This window comes from Mercenaria mercenaria, chromosome 3 (assembly GCF_021730395.1).
Source record: "Mercenaria mercenaria strain notata chromosome 3, MADL_Memer_1, whole genome shotgun sequence".
In the NCBI taxonomy this organism is placed as follows: Eukaryota; Metazoa; Mollusca; class Bivalvia; order Venerida; family Veneridae; genus Mercenaria; species Mercenaria mercenaria.
The window spans coordinates 72,909,034-72,928,800 of record NC_069363.1 but is presented as its reverse complement, the minus strand read 5'-3'; the positions used below and the strand labels follow the sequence as shown (position 1 = coordinate 72,928,800).

Here is a 19,767-nt window from a genome sequence, read left to right as displayed (position 1 = left end):
ATGTAAAATCAATAGTGGTGTTTGACCTATGGAGAATTAGGTACGAAATGTTATGACAGCGAAACCACTACTGAAGAGTATTCAGATATTTGTTTGAAAATGGCGGCCAAGCAGTCGTTGGATCCAAGATTTGCAGAACGAATGTTTGTGCATAGTCAAACAAGGTATTTGCTATACTTTATTTGTAAGAGAACAAATGCATAATTTTTCCATATATCAAAATTTATCTACTATTGTTTCCAAAATATAGTGACATAGTATCTTATACGGTACAAATTGTTGTTGCTAAGGCCAACAAACTGGAAGTTTGAATATTCTTATAGTTAAATGATGGTGTAATTGTGGATATAAATGGGGGAAATATTTGTATTCTCTTGTTATAGACTCCGTCAAGGAATGAAGTGTGTTATGTACACTGACATTCCAGACCACCACTTCAGTAGTTCGATCTGGCTGCAAGTAAACACAACACTATTCTTTGTAACCATGCATAACATTGATATATTTTACAATGAAAAATTATTGACAGGTAGAATGCACTGTAGCAGTCCCCAGAAGTTTACAAAAGCATGAGCAGCAAGTTTGGGTACGAGTAAAGCGGGGATGTTTGTGGGGGTAGCAGCCCTTAAACATATTAGTCTGAATGAAGTTGCCCCTTATAATGTTTAATTTTTAAGACTAACCACACACTCAGAGAAACATACATAAGAAAGAAATGGTACAAAGAAGAGCAGCCAGGTGGGTAAAGGGTCAATATTCAAACTATGATAGTGTTACAAACATGTTAGCTAAATGATCTATTTGGCAGACACTCAAGGACAGACGGACAAATGCTACACTTTTCATGTTTTACAAAATTGTTCATGGTTATGTAGCAATTCAAATCCCTCCATATCTAGTACAGCCATTGAGATGAACTTGTCATATGCACGACCATTCCCTCAGGCAGATCCATACAAACATTAATGTTTTCAAGTTCTCTTCTTTCCATACATCGTTACCATATGGAATCATTTGCCACCCCTGATCGTTAATCAGCCTGATCCTGAACATTTCAGACAGGCTGTTAATGCATCGCACTACTACTAAATGACCACACCCTGTTTTTATCCTGATTTTATTCTTGTTAATACAGTTTTATCTTGCAAAAGTTGATCTTCCTTTGACGTCTTACTGTCATTCTTTTAACTTTTATTCTGGCACAGATGCGCACCTGCTAGTTATACCCGAAAGGGGCGTCAAGCAGTATCGATACATACATACATACTATTATTATAGGGACCGCTTAAGTGCATGTGCTGGAACCTGTCCCTTTTTCCACTTTGCAATTTTAGGTTAGATTTTCGAGAGCTGGTAGACTTTTAGAAATTTTAGACTATAGAAATTTTTGGTTAAGGTTTTATGTAAGCTGGTATCTCAGTACTCACTAATGGGAATCAGCCAATTGTAATTTTGGGGAAGGGTACCAGGTCCCTTTTGGAGGGGAAATTTACGTCGCAAAATCATTGTTTGGAGGAATATATTTGTTGAAAAGTTGTTAAAATCAGGACTGAAAATCAAAACTAATTTCATTTTTTTTTTGCATGGGGAATTTTTGGCCAAGGTGGGGAAAAATGTATACTTTTTAGATTGGGGAATGGGGCCGAATTTCGGCCCTAAAATCAGCATAAAAAAAGGCCTAGGAATGGACTGAAACTTCACACACTTGTTCACTGTGATGATATGACATGCAGTGCACAGTTCCATAACTCTGCTTTGCATTTTTGAAAAAATTGTGTCCCTTTTTTTGACTTAGCAGTTTTGGGTTAAATTTTTGTATGTAAGCTGGTTTCTTAGTACACACTAATGTGAATAGATTGAAACTTCATGCACTTGTTCACAGTGATGATATGACATGCATTGCACAGTGTTCATACAAAATTATGCCTCTTTTTCGACTTAGCATTTTTATAACTCAAGTTTGGGGGGTATATAGGAGTGAGCTTTGTCAGTCTGTCCATCCGTTGGTTTTCATGGTTTCCGAACAATAACTCATGAAAGGCTCAACAGATTTAAATAAATTTTGGTACACAGGTGTAACATAAAAAAATATAGGTCAAGTTCGACTTTGCCTACAAACCACTCATTTTTAGCTTGACTATTCAAAGAATAGTTAGAGGTATTGGACTCACCCGTGCGTCGGCGTCCATGTCGGAAGTTTTTGTATGTAAGCTGGTATCTCAATAACCACTAATGGGAATGGATTGAAACTTCACACACTTGTTTACTGTGATAATCTGATTTACATTGCACAGGTTCCATAACTCTATCTTGCTTTTTTACAAAATTATGCCCTTTTTTCGATTTAGAAATTTTTGGTTAAGGTTTTGTATGTAAGCTGGTATCTCAGTACCCACTAATGGGAATGGATTGAAACTTCATACACTTGTTCACTGTCATGATCTGACATGCACTGTGCAGGTGCCATAACTTTACTTTGCATTTTTAGCTCATCTGATTTTTTGAAAAAAAAATGATGAGTTATTGTCATCACTTGATCGGCGTCGCCTAGTTAAGTTTTATGTTTAGGTCAGCTTTTCTCCTAAACTATCAAAGCTATTGCTTTGAAACTTGCAACACTTGTTCACCATCATAAGCTGACCCTGTATAGCAAGAAACATAACTCCATCCTGCTTTTTGCAAGAATTATTGCCCCTTTTGGACTTAGAAAATCAGTTTTCTTGGTTAAGTTTTATGTTTAGGTCAGCTTTTCTCCTAAACTATCAAAGCTATTGCTTTAAAACTTGCAACACTTTTTCACCATCATAAGCTGACCCTGTACAGCAAGAAACATAACTCCATCCTGCTTTTTGCAAGATTTATGGCCGTTTTTGGACTTAGAAAATATCAGATTTCTTGGTTAAGTTTTATGTTTAGGTCAGCTTTTCTCCTAAACTATCAAAGCTATTGCTTTAAAACTTGCAACACTTGTTCACCATCATAAGCTGATCCTGTACAGCAAGAAACATAACTCCATCCTGCTTTTTGCAAGAATAATGGCCCTTTTTGGACTTAGAAAATCATGGGTAGGACAATTTTTCTATTATACAAAAAAAGTCAGATGAGCATCGGCATCCTCAAGGCGGTGCTCTTGTTTAAAAATTATGCCCCTTTTTCCACTTAGCAGTTTTTGTATGTAAGCTGGAATCTCAGTATCCACTAACGGGAATGGATTGAAACTTAACACACTTGTTCACTGTCATGATCTGACATGCATTATGCAGGTCCCATGACTCTACTTTGCATTTTTTCAAAATTATTCCCCTTTTTCGACTTAGCAGTTTTTGGTTAAGTTTTGTATGTAAGCTGGTATCTCAGTATCCACTAATGTGAAAGGATTGAAACTTCACACACTTGTTCACTGTTATGATATGACATGCATTGCAAAGGTTCAGTAACTCTACTTTGCATTTTTTTTTTCAAAATTATGCCCCTTTTACAACTTAGCAGTTTTTGGTTAAATTCTATATATGTAAGCTGGTATCTCAGTACCCACTAATGGGAATCAATTGAAACTTCACACACTTGTCCACTGTCATGAGCTGATAAGCACTGTGCAGGTTCCATAAGCCTGTTTCCCATTTTTACAAAATTATGCCTCTTTTTCAACTTTTGTATTCATTCAATTGACAAGGCTGTTGAATAGGCGAGCGTTGCTGTCCTATGACAGCTCTTGTTTTATGTAGATATGGCCCCTTTCCAATTAAAATTTTGCCAAACTCATGGTTTCTGGACAATAACTCGTGAAAGGCTAGACAGATTTAAATAAATTTTTTTATAAATACACTGGTGTAACATCATAAAATACAGGTCAAGTTTGACTTTGGCTACAAACCATCAATTTTTAGCTCACCTGAGCATGAAGTGCTCAAGGTGAGCTTTTGTGATCGCCGTGTCCGTTGTCATGAATGTTGCCCTCAATAAAATCTTGGACCAGTTCGATATTCTGTCATCTACGGTCAAAAACTAGGTCACCAGGTCAAATCAAAGGAAAAGCTTGTTAACATTCTAGAGGTCACAATTTTGGCCCAATCTTCAGGGATCGAAATAAGCAAAGTTTTGAGATACAAAAATTTCCACAAACTCCATCCACTTATTTACTCCATCACTCTTTTAAAATGAACAAAAAATAGCATCTTAGGGTGAGAGAGACCTGTCTTAAATGTTATGGTTATCTAATATTGGACAGAAAGATAAACGGTTACCATTGTTACTCTGGATTATTCATTGACCATCTGGGTCAACCCTTCAAAGCTAGTGCACATTACTACCAGCTAAGTATGATGGGAAACACCATATGCAAAAAAGAAGTGTATGAATGGAAACTGTTGTACCTATGTGCCTTTCAAACTTAAACAATTTTATATTTATTGCTTGCAGGGTTCCACAATACTCACGGACTCACGGCCAGGTACCGAGGTTATATGTCCAGGAATGGAAGACAGACATGAAAAACAGAGAGCTGATTATAAAGGTTGGTCTTAGATTTAAAATATTTTCGCAAAATTAAACATTAAAAAAAAATTTGGATTGAATCTGTACTATTGTTGACTAGTTTCCTAGTATGTAAATATTTTTGACTGGTTTTAGTGTATTGTTGACTGGTTTCAGAATGCAGAGCTTGGTGGAGTACCACATTATGAGCATGATGAGAATCTGTTCCTTGACAAACGTGAGCAGATGGTTTACAATGTGGAGAACAGGAATCGTGTAGACAGGAAGTGCAAGATGCCAGATAGAGAACAGCTTCTACGCCCGCCATTCCACCATGAAACCTCTAGATACCAGAGTGAATTAATGTTCAGAAGAGATGTCTAGAAACTTTAATAAATGTTTATCTATCCTGCTTTTCTTTCCTCAATGAATACTGCTCATTGTGAACACCCAGTCCCAATATTTTGTTGTGAACACACCTGTTACTTTGTTTTATTGTTATTGTGGAAAATATAGTCACTACATATATACTTGTTATGTTTGTTCATGTTTTATTTTATAAGAGCTGAAAAGCTGTGATAGGCACTGTATTTTTTACTTCTTTTTTACAATCACACCTTTTTCCTACCATTTAGAGTACTTGTTTGACACAACTACCTGGTGTAATAATAATTTATTTTAGATAACTATTTATTTTTAGATATACTTTTAATGAGAATGCACAAAGTTTGGCTTCTGACTTTTTTCTTTGCAGTAAGTTCTACAAGTATTATAAATGTGCAAATGTAATTCAAAATACATCTATTAGGTTTTGAAAATATCTAAAATTTAAATTCTTTTCCCCATTTATATGTCTTTCATTGAATGTGTATTTAATGATTGTAATGTTGTTAGAAACACCATTATTATAGACACACACTTCACTTACAGTAACGATTACAACATTTCAGATCAGTATTTTGACATTTTTAATTTGCATACCAACAGATGATGTGGTTAAGTTATATAAATATTTTGCATTAAGACATAGTTTTTGTGACATGGATAAAATACAAATGTACACGCCCGAGAACAATCTATACAATTCTGTATTATTTTTACATATACAATTGTTACTTCTTTTACATAAAATTATTCATATTTTTGCATTTTAAAATGCACTTTATTTTTTTTTCTTATATATATTTTTTTCATTTTCATATGCTCATATTTGCAACAGTATTAATTTCATAAGTATTATGAATAAAATCTAAAGACAGTCCAGTATTAATAAATTAGGTTTGTAACGGTAACAGTAGTAAATATAGCTTAAAACTTGAATATTCTATAGAACAACACTATATCATTGTTATTTTCAGATATCATTTGCCATGTAAAACTTCACAGCATTGTTTTGAAATAAAATTATTTTAAATAACCATGAGTCAGTCTTTACATAGAGACCAAAAGAAACCCAAGTCACTCACTTGAGAGGGGAACCAGCAAAATGTAAAATAACTAGATGTGTCCAGAGGAGAATGGTGCATCCACTTACTGTCACTGTCTGGTTACATGTTGCTTGTTGAGAATGCAAGACTTAAGTAAACTTTCCTATTGCCTTAGAGTGGGGATGCCAGTTATGGAGGAGTGAGGAGTAAGGGTACTAAAGAAATGCAGGATAAAAGTAACTGGAAGTTTAAAAAAAAATGTAGTGCGTGCGTCTGTGTGTAATTCCTGAACAAAACCTTGAGCGCAAAACTTCACATGCTGAATAACATGCCTGTTTTGTGACCCTAGGACAAATACTTCTTGAGATACCTGTGACAACTTTCAGGCCCTTTGAATATTTTTCAGTCAAGGGCCATAACTCTGATATTTCTAAGTGAAATTCCAAACAAAAACCCAGGTGCACAATTGCACAGTAATATTCCTATAAGGTTTAGTGACACTGGCATACTGTGTGGATTAAGAAAAAAGCCAAGTGCATAACTTCACATGCTGAATAATAAACCTATGTAGTTTGTTGGCTCGAGGTCAAATCCTTTATAGATATGCGCAACTCGACATTGGAGAGACGGACAGACAGATGCACAGACACGCAAATCTAAGTTCCCCATTCCACCAATAAGCATACCATCAACAACATTGCCTGCTCTCAATTCACGTCGGCCTGGATAAATCAAAAGGTTGAACTCCAGCAATAAAATGTCAGGACAAACGTAATTAAGAATGGCAGTGATGGGTCACCCTTTTTCAGCTTAGTAAACACAATAGTTCGCCACGTGTCCCCTATTCTAATATGTTTATACCTGTCCATACCACTTAAAGATAAAGTTCACAAGGTCATAGTCAACTTTACAGGATCGCAAGACAGGTTCACAAAACTCGAGACTTGTTTCGACAAAATTAACTCGCATTTACACTTTGAAAATTATGCCAAATTGTCATTTCTTTCAGTATTCCAGAAACCTATTTATGCATTTGAATGGAGATCACGATGCAATTTTACATGTATCAAGTTCCATAACTCTGTCTTTTATTTTAACAAGTCCTGTAACCTCTTAACTGTACTAATGGTACTAAATTGTTCACATTTTTCATATCCGAGGGAATAACATTACACCACCAAAGGGAAATTAAATCAACTTGGTATAATGATACATGCTTATAAGCTTCTGACAGGCACTAAATATAACCATATAATATAATTCATACAGCACATCTGAGACAAGAAGCTCTCCTGAACCAGTTTAAGCATGAGCTCTCTTGTCATGGTCTGTATCTGTCTTCTGTCAGTAGAAGAGCACTTTACAAGCAAATTATCAATAGGTGTCTAGTCTCGATGTAAAAGAAGTAAGAGATATGAAAAATGATATCACATGGACATAAAACTAGATTAATGCTTTTGTGCATGATATATTAAATTGATCACATCACATGCGTTTAAACAAGGTATCATAATGTAAAATATTGAACTTTTCACTAAACCAAGGGCCAAATTTCATGAAGACTGCTTAAGAAATATGGTCAATAACGTGTTAATGATGTGAAATATATATACAGCAATTTTAGGACCTATGTTCGATGTTACTGGAGCACCCTCGAGTGTTATCCGAGCTTGTGCATCCTCAAATAAGTTCAATGAATATTGCTTGAGAAATGTGATTTCCAATGTACTTACAGTAAAACTGACAATAGGCAAAGGGAGATCACAATAGTGCACTTTTGAGCACTTCTTACTCAAGTTAGCTAAAAACATCTGCTAATTTTCTCATTTCATCATAAAATAAGTTCTGGCAACTTGAATTTTAGGAGACTTTAAGTGTACAAGAGTGGCCAAACAAAGTGTGTTTGAACTATGCTGTAGGTAGAGTCTTCAGGAAGGTCAAGTAATAAACTAGAGGGCCATAATGGTGCTAAAGATGCTTTTCAAAGTGCGGCATGACACTATTGTTCAATGTTTAGTGTGAAAAACATTCATCCCAGAACATGATAATTTATGAGTAAGGACCCTGCTTAGAAAGAAAAGTAAAGACCCATTTGCACAAACTTAAAACAATGCTTTTGAACAACATTACTTATATTTAACCTTTAGCCTGCTGGCAGCAAGTGTTTCTGCCTTCGCGACCAAGATCAGCCTGCACTGCACTGTTTGCTATTCAGTCAGTAAATTTTCAGTGAACACCCCTTCAAATAATAAATGGTACTGCCCGAATTGAATGATAATCTAATTTCAAATATGTCCTAGACTACATAGAGACAAGTATTCTGATAGTTTCATGCAGATCGGGTAGAAATTGTGGCATCACGTATGTTATCAAGGGTTTTCTATGGTCTGATCTAGTGACCTACAATTGATCTTAGATTTAGGCTCAGTTTCAACTTTAACCTTCACATTAAAAACATTCTGATCATGTTTCATATAGGTCAGGTAGAAAATCTGCCCTTTATAGAGTTTAAATTTTTTCAGGTTGACCTATCTTCTGACCAAAATAGTCTAGTTTCAAACTTCACTTCAATAGATTTTATTTCGATAAACATTCTGCCTAGGTTCCATAAGATTAGACAGAAAATTTGGCCTCTGGAGTGTTTACAAAGTTCTTCCAAGACAACTTAATTTATGACCCGTTATTGGCCCCTGAAGACCTAGTTTCTAAAACAGCCTAGATTTCATAAAGGCAATCTTTCTGACCATGTTTCAAATTGATAAAGTAGAAAGCATGGCATCTGGAGTGTTAACAAGGGTTTTGTATGATTCGACCTTGTAACCTAGGATGACAACTGATCAGGCTTTATAAAGAACAGGTAGAAAACATACCTCAAGGGTGTTAAAAAGGTTTTTTCTATAATATGACCTAGTTTTTGAAACCCAATGACCAAGATTCAAATCTGGATTTTAAAAAGACAATCCAAACTGCTTCTCGAGATATGCAGTAGAAAATATGGCTTCTATAGAGTGTTAACAATGTTCTCCTGTGATCTGATCTAGTGACCTAGCTTTTAATCCCAGATAAACTGATTCCAACCCATTCAAGATATTATTGATGCAAAACAGTCTGACAAAAATTCACTCGGATTGGGCCAAAACTGTGCACTCCTGAGACGACACAAACAGGGGTATCATAGTATCTCATCTTGAACACTATGTGCTCAGGTGAGCTAAAAAGTAAACAAAGAAAACACAGATGCATTTGTTACTATTTATAATAAAACTTGGTACATATGTATATCATCAAGATCCGAGTCTTCAGGATTGTTAAAATATTTCAGCACAGCTTGTTCTTTCAAATGACTGATGTCTATAGGTTTCAGCCAACTTGTTATATCAATTGGTGCCTGAAAGTGACAAAGAAGTGAAAACAATTATCAAATGCTGCTGTTTATAAAGTATTTTGATAAAAAGAAACATGCATTTTTTATGGTGCAGGAAATGCCATTTCAAAACAAAACAAGATCACTTCTTCCAAGCACCTTGTAAATAATTACAACCTGTAGTATCCAACTGATGCACATTTCTCTAATAACATAATTATAGGCCTAAAGGTAAACATTTTAAGAAGTTTAATTTTTGACAAAATCATAAAGTTAATTCTTTTGATTAGCAAAACACCAAAAAGAAAAGGTTTATCTAGTCTGTAGGCAGACCAACACATGGTTAGTGGCTCCTTTTCGTGGCAATGAGACCATTTCATAATGTTACATTTTAGAAGCGTCAAAGGTGCTGCTTTTTACCTGACAGGCATGGGACAGGACAACACCTGTTCAACACAGACAGACATGTACTTCGTTTGATCATTTATCTTGCCTACCAATGCAACATCTTGAAGAAGATTGTAAATTATCACATCACACAGTTTAGGACACCATAATACATCACTGTGTTCATGTTTAGCTTGTCTTTTCTCCATAAGGCAAAATAAAATGATCAACTAGCTGTACAATACAAGATGTAGAGTATACCTGTAAGTTTGAGAGGGATTCCTCTATACTAGCCATGCAAGATGTAGAGTATACCTGTAAGTTTGAGAGGGATTCCTCTATACTAGCAATACTAGATGTAGAGTATACCTGTAAGTTTGAGAGGGATTCCTCTATACTAGCCATGCAAGATGTAGAGTATACCTGTAAGTTTGAGAGGGATTCCTCTATGCTAGCAATACTAGATGTAGAGTATACCTGTAAGTTTGAGAGGGATTCCTCTATACTAGCAATACAAGATGTAGAGTATACCTGTAAGTTTGAGAGGGATTCCTCTATACTAGCAATGCAAGATGTAGAGTATACCTGTAAGTTTGAGAGGGATTCCTCTATACTAGCAATGCAAGATGTAGAGTATACCTGTAAGTTTGAGAGGGATTCCTCTATACTAGCCATGCAAGATGTAGAGTATACCTGTAAGTTTGAGAGGGATTCCTCTATACTAGCAATACAAGATGTAGAGTATACCTGTAAGTTTGAGAGGGATTCCTCTATACTAGGTATGGTTATGATCACAGTATCTTTCTTCCTTATGTGCTGACACATACAACTCCATAACCTGAAAATTAATCCTATTCTAGTTATCTTATTACATCAACAGGGTATCATTTGTACATTATTAACTTTCACTGTAAATAGCCTGAATAAAGCAGAGTATTAAATGTGCCTTATACCTGGCACTACTCATTTTGTTTGCCAATTGTGACTCGAAAATTCTACACTGTTCGAGTTGGAACCAATAGTTGACTTAGCAACATAAAATCCAACCAATCTACTAACCTTGGAACTAGGGGTTTTGGTGCATGTGCATGGCATATCAACTCATTATGGGGAGTATTTTCAAAATATCAAATCCCTTCATGGATGGCAGAGTTATGGATTGGACATGAAACAGACCCTGTAAACCTTTGACTTCTAAGTGTGACCTTGACCTTAGAGCTAGGGAGCTGGGTCTTGTGCATGACACATTGTTTCATTATGGGGAACATTTGTGCTGAGTCATTATAAAATCCCTTCATGGATGGCAGGGTTAAGGACTGGACTAGTGTATAGTGATGACTCTTGTATACCGATGACTGGTGTATAGTGATGACTGTATGTTGATTATTGGTCTGTAGATGACTGATGTATATTGTTCACAGGTCTTTTTGGATAGAAAGTTAAAACTTCTACAACATGACACAAACAATGCTCTTATTACTATGAAGTAGTTAAACCAGAAGCAGGATTTCAACATTTAATTAAAGTTGGATCTAGCAACAACGATGACATGTATAACATTAAGTCTTACTTCAACTGCTGATCGTCATCCATGAAGAATTCAAACACGTTGTTCAGGATAACAACATCACCTATCAAATACAGGAGTATCAAGTGAGTTGTTTAGAACTAAATCATTCTAAACCAAGACAATTCACATTCTTAACAAGAGTTGTCTCTATAGGATGACACATGCCCCCGATGGCACTTTGAATGAATAGTTATGGCCGATGTTAGAGTTTAGGACCTCTGACCTATGGACCTGGGTCTTGCGCGCAACATGTCGTCTTACTGTGCCACACATTCATGCGTAGTTATTTTAAAATCCATGCATGAATGACAAAGATATGGACCGGACACGCCCATCAATGCACTATCATGAAATATGACCTTTAACGTCTAAGTGTGACCTTGACCTTTGAGCTACAGACCTGGGTCTTGCACACGACACGTCGTCTTACTGTGCCACACATTTATGCGTAGTTACTTGAAAATCCATCCATGGATGACAAAGATATGGACCGGACATGCCCATCAATGCACTATCGTGAAAAATGACCTTTAACGTCTAAGTGTGACCTTGACCTTTGAGCTACGGACCTGGGTCTTGCGCGCGACACGTCGTCTTACTGTGGTACACATTCACGCCAAGTTATTTGAAAATCCATCCATGGATGACAAAGATATGGACCGGACACGAAAATTGCGGACAGACCGACAGATGGTTCAAAAACTATATGCCTCCCTTCGGGGGCATAAAAAATAAAAATTGTTATATAAGACAAAGTACAAAGACTGCAGCCATTAACATTGATAAGCTGACTGCTATATATAGTAATTGATATTCAAATATTGCTAACTGGTACGCAGCAAAACCTCACATATCGAGGGCTGAGCGCGAAACTATTGTATCTTGTTCTTAATTTATATACAGTTACAATAGTTTCGCGCTCAGCCCACGATATATATATATATATATATATAAAGATGTTTGTATTCCTAGATTTCACTCTACTTTATTCTCTATTTCAATCAAAGTACATAGCAAACTGTAAATAAGTGTGCCATGATGGCCCTATATCGCTCACCAGAGCTGATCTGGCCTACTGACCTAGTTTTTGACCCCACAAGACCCAGCTTCAAACTTGATCTAGAGACATCAAGACAAACATTCTGACCAAGTTTCATAAAGATTGGGTCTCAACTGTGGCCTCCAGAGAGTTAACAAGTTTTTCCTATGATTTGACTGGGTGACCTAGTTTTGATCCCACATGACCCAGATTCAAACTTGACCTAGAGTTCATCAAGACAAACATTCTGACCAATTCTCATCAGTTTCAAACTTAAACTGTGGACTCTAGAGTGACAAGATTTTCTTTTGATCTAGCTTACTGACCTAGTTTTTGACCCCACATAACCCAGTTTGAAACTTGAACTAAAGATCATCTATACAAACAAGTTTCATAAAGATTGGGTTAAAACTGTGGCCTCAAGAGTGTTAATAAGCTTTTCCTTTGATTTGACCCGGTGGCCTAGTTTTTGACCCCACATAACCCAGATTCAAACTTGACATAGAGGTCATCAAAATAAACACTCTGACCAATTCTCATGCGTTTTAAACTTAAACTGGGGACTTGGATGTTAACAAGATTTTCCTTTGATCTGGCCTACTGACCTAGATTTTAAATCCACATGACCCAGTTTCAAACTTGACCTAGAGATCATCAAGACAAACATTCTGATCAAGTTTCATAAAAACTGGGTCACAAATGTGGTCTCTAGCGTGTTAACAAGGCAAATGTTGACGGACGACGAACGGCAACGGATGCCAGAAAATGACCGGTCACAATAGCTTACCTTGTGCACTTTGTGCTCTGGTGAGCTAAAAACTTGTTATACTTATAGAGAAGAATTTTTTGGACTTGGAAGTGCCAATTTAATTAGAAATGTAGTTCTTTATAACACACAGTTTGAGTCTTCAGTGATGAAGACCCTGCACTGTAAATATTTTGATGCTCTTAGGTCAGAACTGCCGTATGTTTAGTGTGTTTGTGTGTGTTCGGGTTTAACGTCTTTTTCAACAATTTTTCAGTCATATAAACGACGGTGTCTACTTGTAGCAGTGAGCACAATGCCCAACTTTATAGTGCTGCCTCACTGGAATATCATGTCGTAGACACATGGCATGATACCCCACCCAGTCACATTATACTGACACCGGGCTGACCAGTCCTAGCACTATCCTCTAAATGCTGAGTGCCAAGCGAGGAAGCTACTAGTACCATTTTTTACATCTTTGGTATGACGTGGCTGGGGATCAAACCCACGACCTCCCGCCGTATGTTTAGTATTCTGTTACTATTCAACTAAACATGTCACAATATGTATGCTGAATTCTGAAATTTGGCACATTCTTTTGCAAATATCTGCTGCAGTGCATCTACCATACTTTCATATATTCTAATATTTATACATATTATACTCACTATTCTGCAATAGTTCCACTTGCTGCAGTATGTCACTGTGGATTATCTGAAAATAAAAGTTATCACTTAGAAATTGTTTGTGTAGATCTGGAAAAAGTTCGGGTCACACTTATTTCACAGATTTATTAGATCTGTACTTATTTTTGGTTTATTGAATTTTCAAATAAAAACTTTAAAAATGTTCCATCACATTTGGTATTTTCCTTACTACTCTTTTCGTATTGTGCATTTACTTTTCAGAATGATAAATGTCAATAAATTTATCAATATTATCATCTTTACCTGCGACACTAATGCAATAACTGTTATAAGAATATGTTACAAGGAGTCAAGGAAACACACAGAAATGAAAGCGAGTACTGTACAACTAATAAATGGTTAAGTATAAAATACCTTTATCCTATCTGTCATGTTAAACTGCTGTATAACTTTGTTCTGTAACTCACAGAATGTAGGATCCAGCTCTACACCTACTAAACTGTTTACCTCACTGTACAGATAGGCCTGTAGAAATATAATAATCTATGTTGTATGTATTTAACAATACATATTAAAACATTCAACAATATATTTCAAAACATTCTACTAAAGCAGCATGTAAGAGCATAAAATTACAGACACATTATCATGAGTATGCTACTTCTCTATGACTAACTTGTCCAACGTTTACAAGAGTACAATTATTCCCTACATGTATTATCCAGAGTATCCTATATCTAGGATATTTACTTCATAATGAACAGCCCAGTTCTAGAACCTGAATGTACCAGTAGTCAATCTTGTTTCTCAGTTCTATGTTGCTAGGATACTTTCTCCATACAGAACAGCCCCAGTTCTAGAACCTACATCTAGTGAAGTCTTGTTTCTCAGTTCTATGTTTCTATGATACTTACTCCATACAGAACAGCCCCAGTTCTAGAACCTACATCTAGTGAAGTCTTGTTTCTCAGTTCTATGTTGCTAGGATACTTACTCCATACAGAACAGCCCCAGTTCTAGAACCTACATCTAGTGAAGTCTTGTTTCTCAGTTCTATGTTGCTAGGATACTTACTCCATACAGAACAGCCCCAGTTCTAGAACCTACATCTAATACAGTCTTGTTTCTTAGATCCTCCAGCAAGTACTGGAACATAAACTTTATTTGGGGTAGTGAGGCAGAATGTGTGATAAATGCTGAAAATACATAAAATTTATAATTTATTTTCATATTTATTACATAGAAGATACATCCTAGGTAAAGTTAGGCTAGGGCCTGACTGTAAAGCAAGCACATGAAAACTTTAAAATAGAAAACTTCAAGATAGTGTGTCATCAAGGAAAAACCCTCAAGATAGGCTTAAACACTAAAACATTTCTTCTTCTACTGAAACCTTGAAGACCAATTTGAATATTCAAATGGGTCACCTGCACTGAAGCTTCAAGTATATGGTACACAGTAACTATCTTCGTATAGTTGAGCCAAAAATTAGTAAATATTAACCTTCTGAAACAAAAATGTATAATATCAATGGCACTTACTTCCACTCTTTTCAAGGGAGATGATGATTGGTAAAATGCAACTGACAGACTGAGTCTGACTGATCATGAGCTGGAACAGTTAAACAAGAGGGCCAAGATGGCCCTAGGTCGCTCACCTAAGAAACACACCATAACAGTGTAAAACATGTTTGACCTAGTGATTTCATGGAAACAAATATTCTGACCAATTTTCATTAAGATTGGACCAAAAATTGGTCTCTTGAGATTAAACAAGCTTTTTCTTTGATATGACCTAGTGACCTAGTTTTTGACCCTAGATGACCCATGTTCAAATTCAACCTAGATTTTATCAAGGCAATCATTCTGACCAAAATTCATGAAAATCAATTGAAAAATACAGCCATTATCACATACAAAAGTTTTTCCTTTGATTTGACCAAGTGACCTAGTTCCTGACCCCAGATGACCCATATTCAAGTCGACCTAGATTTCATTAAGGCAATCATCCTGACCAAATTTCATAAAAATCAATTGAAAAATACAGTCTCTATCGCATACACAAGATTTTTCTTTAATATGACCTAGTGACCTAGTTTTTGACCCTAGATGACCCGTGTTCAAACTCGATCTAGATTTTATCAAGGCAATCATTCTGACCAAATTTAATAAAGATCAATTGAAAAATACAGCCTCTATCGCATACACAAGGTTTTTCTTTAATTTGGCCTAGTGACCTAGTTTTTGACCCCAGATGACCCATATTCAAACTCGACGTAGATTTCATCAAGGCAAACATCCTGACCAAATTTCATAAAAATCAACTGAAAAACACAGCCTCTATCGCATACACAAGTTTTTTCTTTTATTTGACCTAGTGACCTAGTTTTTGATCTCAGAAAAACCATATTCAAACTCGATCTAGATTTCATCAAAGCAATCATTCTAACCAAATTTCATGAAGATCAATTGAAAAATACAGCCTCTTTTGCATACACAAGGTTTTTCTTTGATTTGACCTAGTGACCTAGTTTTTGACCCCAGATGACCCATTTTTGAACTCGGCCTAGATTCCATCAAGGTAATCATTCCGACTAAATTTCATGAAGATCAATTGAAAAATACAGCCTCTATCGCATACACAAGGTTTTTCCTTGATTTTACCTAGTGACCTAGTTTTTGACCCCAGATGACCCATTTTCAAACACGGCCTAGATTTCATCAAGGTAATCATTCTGACCACAATTCATGAAGATCAATTGAAAAATACAGCCTCTATCGCATACACAAGGTTTTTCCTTGATTTGACCTAGTGACCTAGTTTTTGACCCCAGATGACCCATTTTCAAACTCTATCTAGATTTTATCACGGTAAATATTCTGACCAAATTTCATGAAGATCAGTTGAAAAATACAGCCTCTATCGCATACACTAGGTTTTTCCTTGATTTGACCTAGTGACCTAGTTTTTTATCCCAGATGAGCCATTTTCGAACTCGGCCTAGATTTTATCAAGGTTATCATTCTGACCAAATTTCATGAAAATCAGTTGAAAAATACAGCCTCTATCGCATACACAAGCTGAATGTTGACGGACGACAGACAGACGACAGACATCGAGCGTTCAGAAAAACTCACCTGAGCATTGCTTAGGTGAGCTAAAAATACAGCCTCTATCGCACACAAGGTTTTTCTTTGATTTGACCTAGTGACCTAGTTTTAGATCCCAGATGACACACTTTCAAACTCGGCCTAGATTTCATCAAGGTAATCATTCTGACCAAATTTCATAAAGATCAGTTGAAAAAAACAGTCTCTATCGCATACACAAGGTTTTTCTTTGATTTGACCTAGTTTTTGATGCCAGATGACCCATTTTCGATCTCGGCCTAGATTTTGTCAAGGTAATCATTCTGACCAAAATTCATGAAGATTAATTGAAAAATACAGCCTCTATCGCATACACAAGGTTTTTCTTTGATTTGATCTAGTGACCTAGTTTTTGACCCCAGATGACCCACTTTCGAACTCGGCCTAGATTTCATCAAGGTAATCATTCTGACCAAATTTCATAAAGATCAGTTGAAAAAAACAGTCTCTATCGCATACACAAGGTTTTTCTTTGATTTGACCTAGTGACCTAATTTTTGACCCCAGATGACCCATTTTCGAACTCGGCCTAGATTTCATCAAGGTACTCATTCTGACCAAAATTCATGAAGATTAATTGAAAAATACAGCCTCTATCGCATACACAGTTTTTTCTTTGATTTGACCTAGTGACCTAGTTTTTGACCCCAGATGACCCACTTTCAAACTCGGCCTAGATTTCATCAAGGTAATCATTCTGACCAATTTTCATGAAGATCAGTTGAAAAATACAGCCTCTATCGCATACACAAGCTAAATGTTGACAGACAGACGACAGACGACGGACGCCGGACATTGAGCGATCAGAAAAGCATTGCTCAGGTGAGCTAAAAATACTGTGAATAAAGTAAAGAGTTCTAGTATGTGAACACGAAATATCCTTTTCGCTTCTCACAGAATTTGATGTATATTAAATATTTACATATGACTCTAAACATTTGAATAAACTCACTGAGTGGTTTCACTTGCTTTGACAAACAGTTTACACAGTAATTTCTTGACATTGTTCCTTCCTCAACCATCTCATCTATTGTGTCTTCATCATACAGGAACGCATCAACATGTACTGTAGTAGCAGGGTTGCAGTCCGCATTCTGTAAACACATTGAACAGAGAAAATACTACAAGCTTCAAAGATTTTGTTGTGTAAACATAATGGGTTCTGGAAAAATTGTGTCAATACAATGTAGTCTCTGTGAACTTGACCTTTGATCCACTAACCTCAAAATCAATAGGGATCTTCCTTTAGTGGTACTCAATCATTGTGTGAAGTTTGAAAGCTGTAGGTGTTATATGTTAGGAATTAGTGTCTGGAAACATTTTCAATCTTCCAGTCACTATGACCTTGAACTTTAACTTACTGATCCAGAAAAGAATAGGGATACTCCTCAAGAAGGGCTAAGTCAGCCTAAAAAGTTTGAAAGCTGTAACTAACACACTTCATGACAAAGAGTCTGGAAATGAAAACATACCAGAAATAAAGTAAAGTCACTGCAAACCTGACCTTTGACCCTCTCACCCAAATGTCAAAAGGGATCTGCCACCAATCGTACTCAATAATTGTATGAAGTTTGAAAGCTGTAGCTGTTAAAACTTTATAGATTAAGAGTCTGAAAATCAGTTTTAGTCTCCAGGTCACTGTGACTAGACCTTTTGATCCCAAAAGGGACCCTCCTAAAGTGGTGCTTAGTCATCTTGTAAAGTCTTAAAGCTGCAGCTATTAAACATATACTAAGAGTCTGGAAACAAAAATGTTGATGGACTTACTGACTAACAGACAGACTGACGGCCATCGACATTTCGTAATACATCTGTTTTTTCAAGAAGGGCATATAAAGAAGATTTTGTGACAAAATTGTGTAAACACAAACTGTCTTCAAGATCAACATTAGTACAACTAAACATACAGGACTACTATGAATAAAATAATTATATTCAAGACCAGGATAATCATACAAACAAAGATATTCAAGACCTGAATGTGTTATCACATGCTTTAAACCAAATCATTAACCTATTATCATTCATTGATCAAATAAGGATAATACATACAGGACCATGTTTAGGGGTGACAACATGTTCTGTTTTCGTCATTCCTTCAATAGGCAAGCTCTGGCGTATACCTTCTCTTATACTATTCATCACAACATCAGCATTGTCTCCTTCACTCATATCCTCCAATAGACCTGAAAGAAAAGCAACATGCATTCATCAGTTATTGAATTATTACTTATGAATATAATGGATATGGACTGCTTGATAAACCATCAAGTTCTTGGCATATCCGTTACGAATGCTCTCTAACAACAATACGGCTGGCACGTAATAAACCGAATCGGGTCCAATTTTCAAATGACAACAGTTGATTTCTCAGACTTCCAATCATATCATAAATTTATTCCTTTCCCATGTAGGAAATACTAAGAACATTAAAAAAAACGCCACTACCATTATAAACAAAAGATCTGATAGAAAGTTTTCACAACACAAATTTTAATCTTTCTGCTGTCTGTTTCATACACCGGTAAAGCGAGATCTCATTCCGTTCCCACGTGATGTTGGCAAAGATTTGCTCTACATGCATTTCAAGTTGCCAATCTATTTATTTTTATAGCTATTTGTTCCTATCTTGTACGTGGAGGAGAGATGTTGACCTGTGCAAAAATTATCACAATATCGCGACTCGCGTAGCATAAGATGGACTATGCCTGACCTAAATTGCTAAAACCACACAGATAGAAGATCTACCGTCGTGAAAACATGTGACAATGAGAGTTTGAACAAGAATTACGAACCACTTATGGTTTGTTTGGACCATATTAGAAACTTTTCAATGTCTGTCTGTCTAACATTCGATAAAAGAGTCTGAAACTGACTGACAGCTTCTTCGAATTGCATTTTGTCGACACAATTTATTTTCACAAATCTTCTACAGAGTTGTCTTTCTTCTTTTTCTTATTTTG

The 19,767-nt window shown here is 36.1% G+C and overlaps 2 protein-coding genes across 2 annotated transcripts; one reads left to right on the top strand and one right to left on the bottom strand.

The window, feature by feature from the left end:
* The first annotated feature begins 14 nt into the window (after nucleotides 1-14).
* On the top strand, nucleotides 15-5,008 carry LOC123523437 (testis-expressed protein 43-like). The gene is made up of 3 exons (XM_045301116.2): nucleotides 15-164; nucleotides 4,420-4,513; nucleotides 4,651-5,008. The coding sequence occupies exons 1-3, from the start codon at nucleotides 100-102 to the stop codon at nucleotides 4,855-4,857; spliced, it is 366 nt and encodes a 121-aa protein (XP_045157051.1). The 5' UTR covers nucleotides 15-99; the 3' UTR covers nucleotides 4,858-5,008.
* Nucleotides 5,009-9,138: 4,130 nt separating this feature from the next.
* Nucleotides 9,139-19,767, bottom strand: LOC123524416 (uncharacterized). Its single transcript, XM_053538880.1, has 9 exons — nucleotides 19,600-19,767; nucleotides 18,857-18,990; nucleotides 17,757-17,898; nucleotides 14,730-14,851; nucleotides 14,070-14,180; nucleotides 13,677-13,722; nucleotides 11,222-11,282; nucleotides 10,399-10,489; nucleotides 9,139-9,288 (listed from the first exon to the last, which is right to left on the bottom strand). The coding sequence occupies exons 1-9, from the start codon at nucleotides 19,700-19,702 to the stop codon at nucleotides 9,154-9,156; spliced, it is 945 nt and encodes a 314-aa protein (XP_053394855.1). The 5' UTR covers nucleotides 19,703-19,767; the 3' UTR covers nucleotides 9,139-9,153.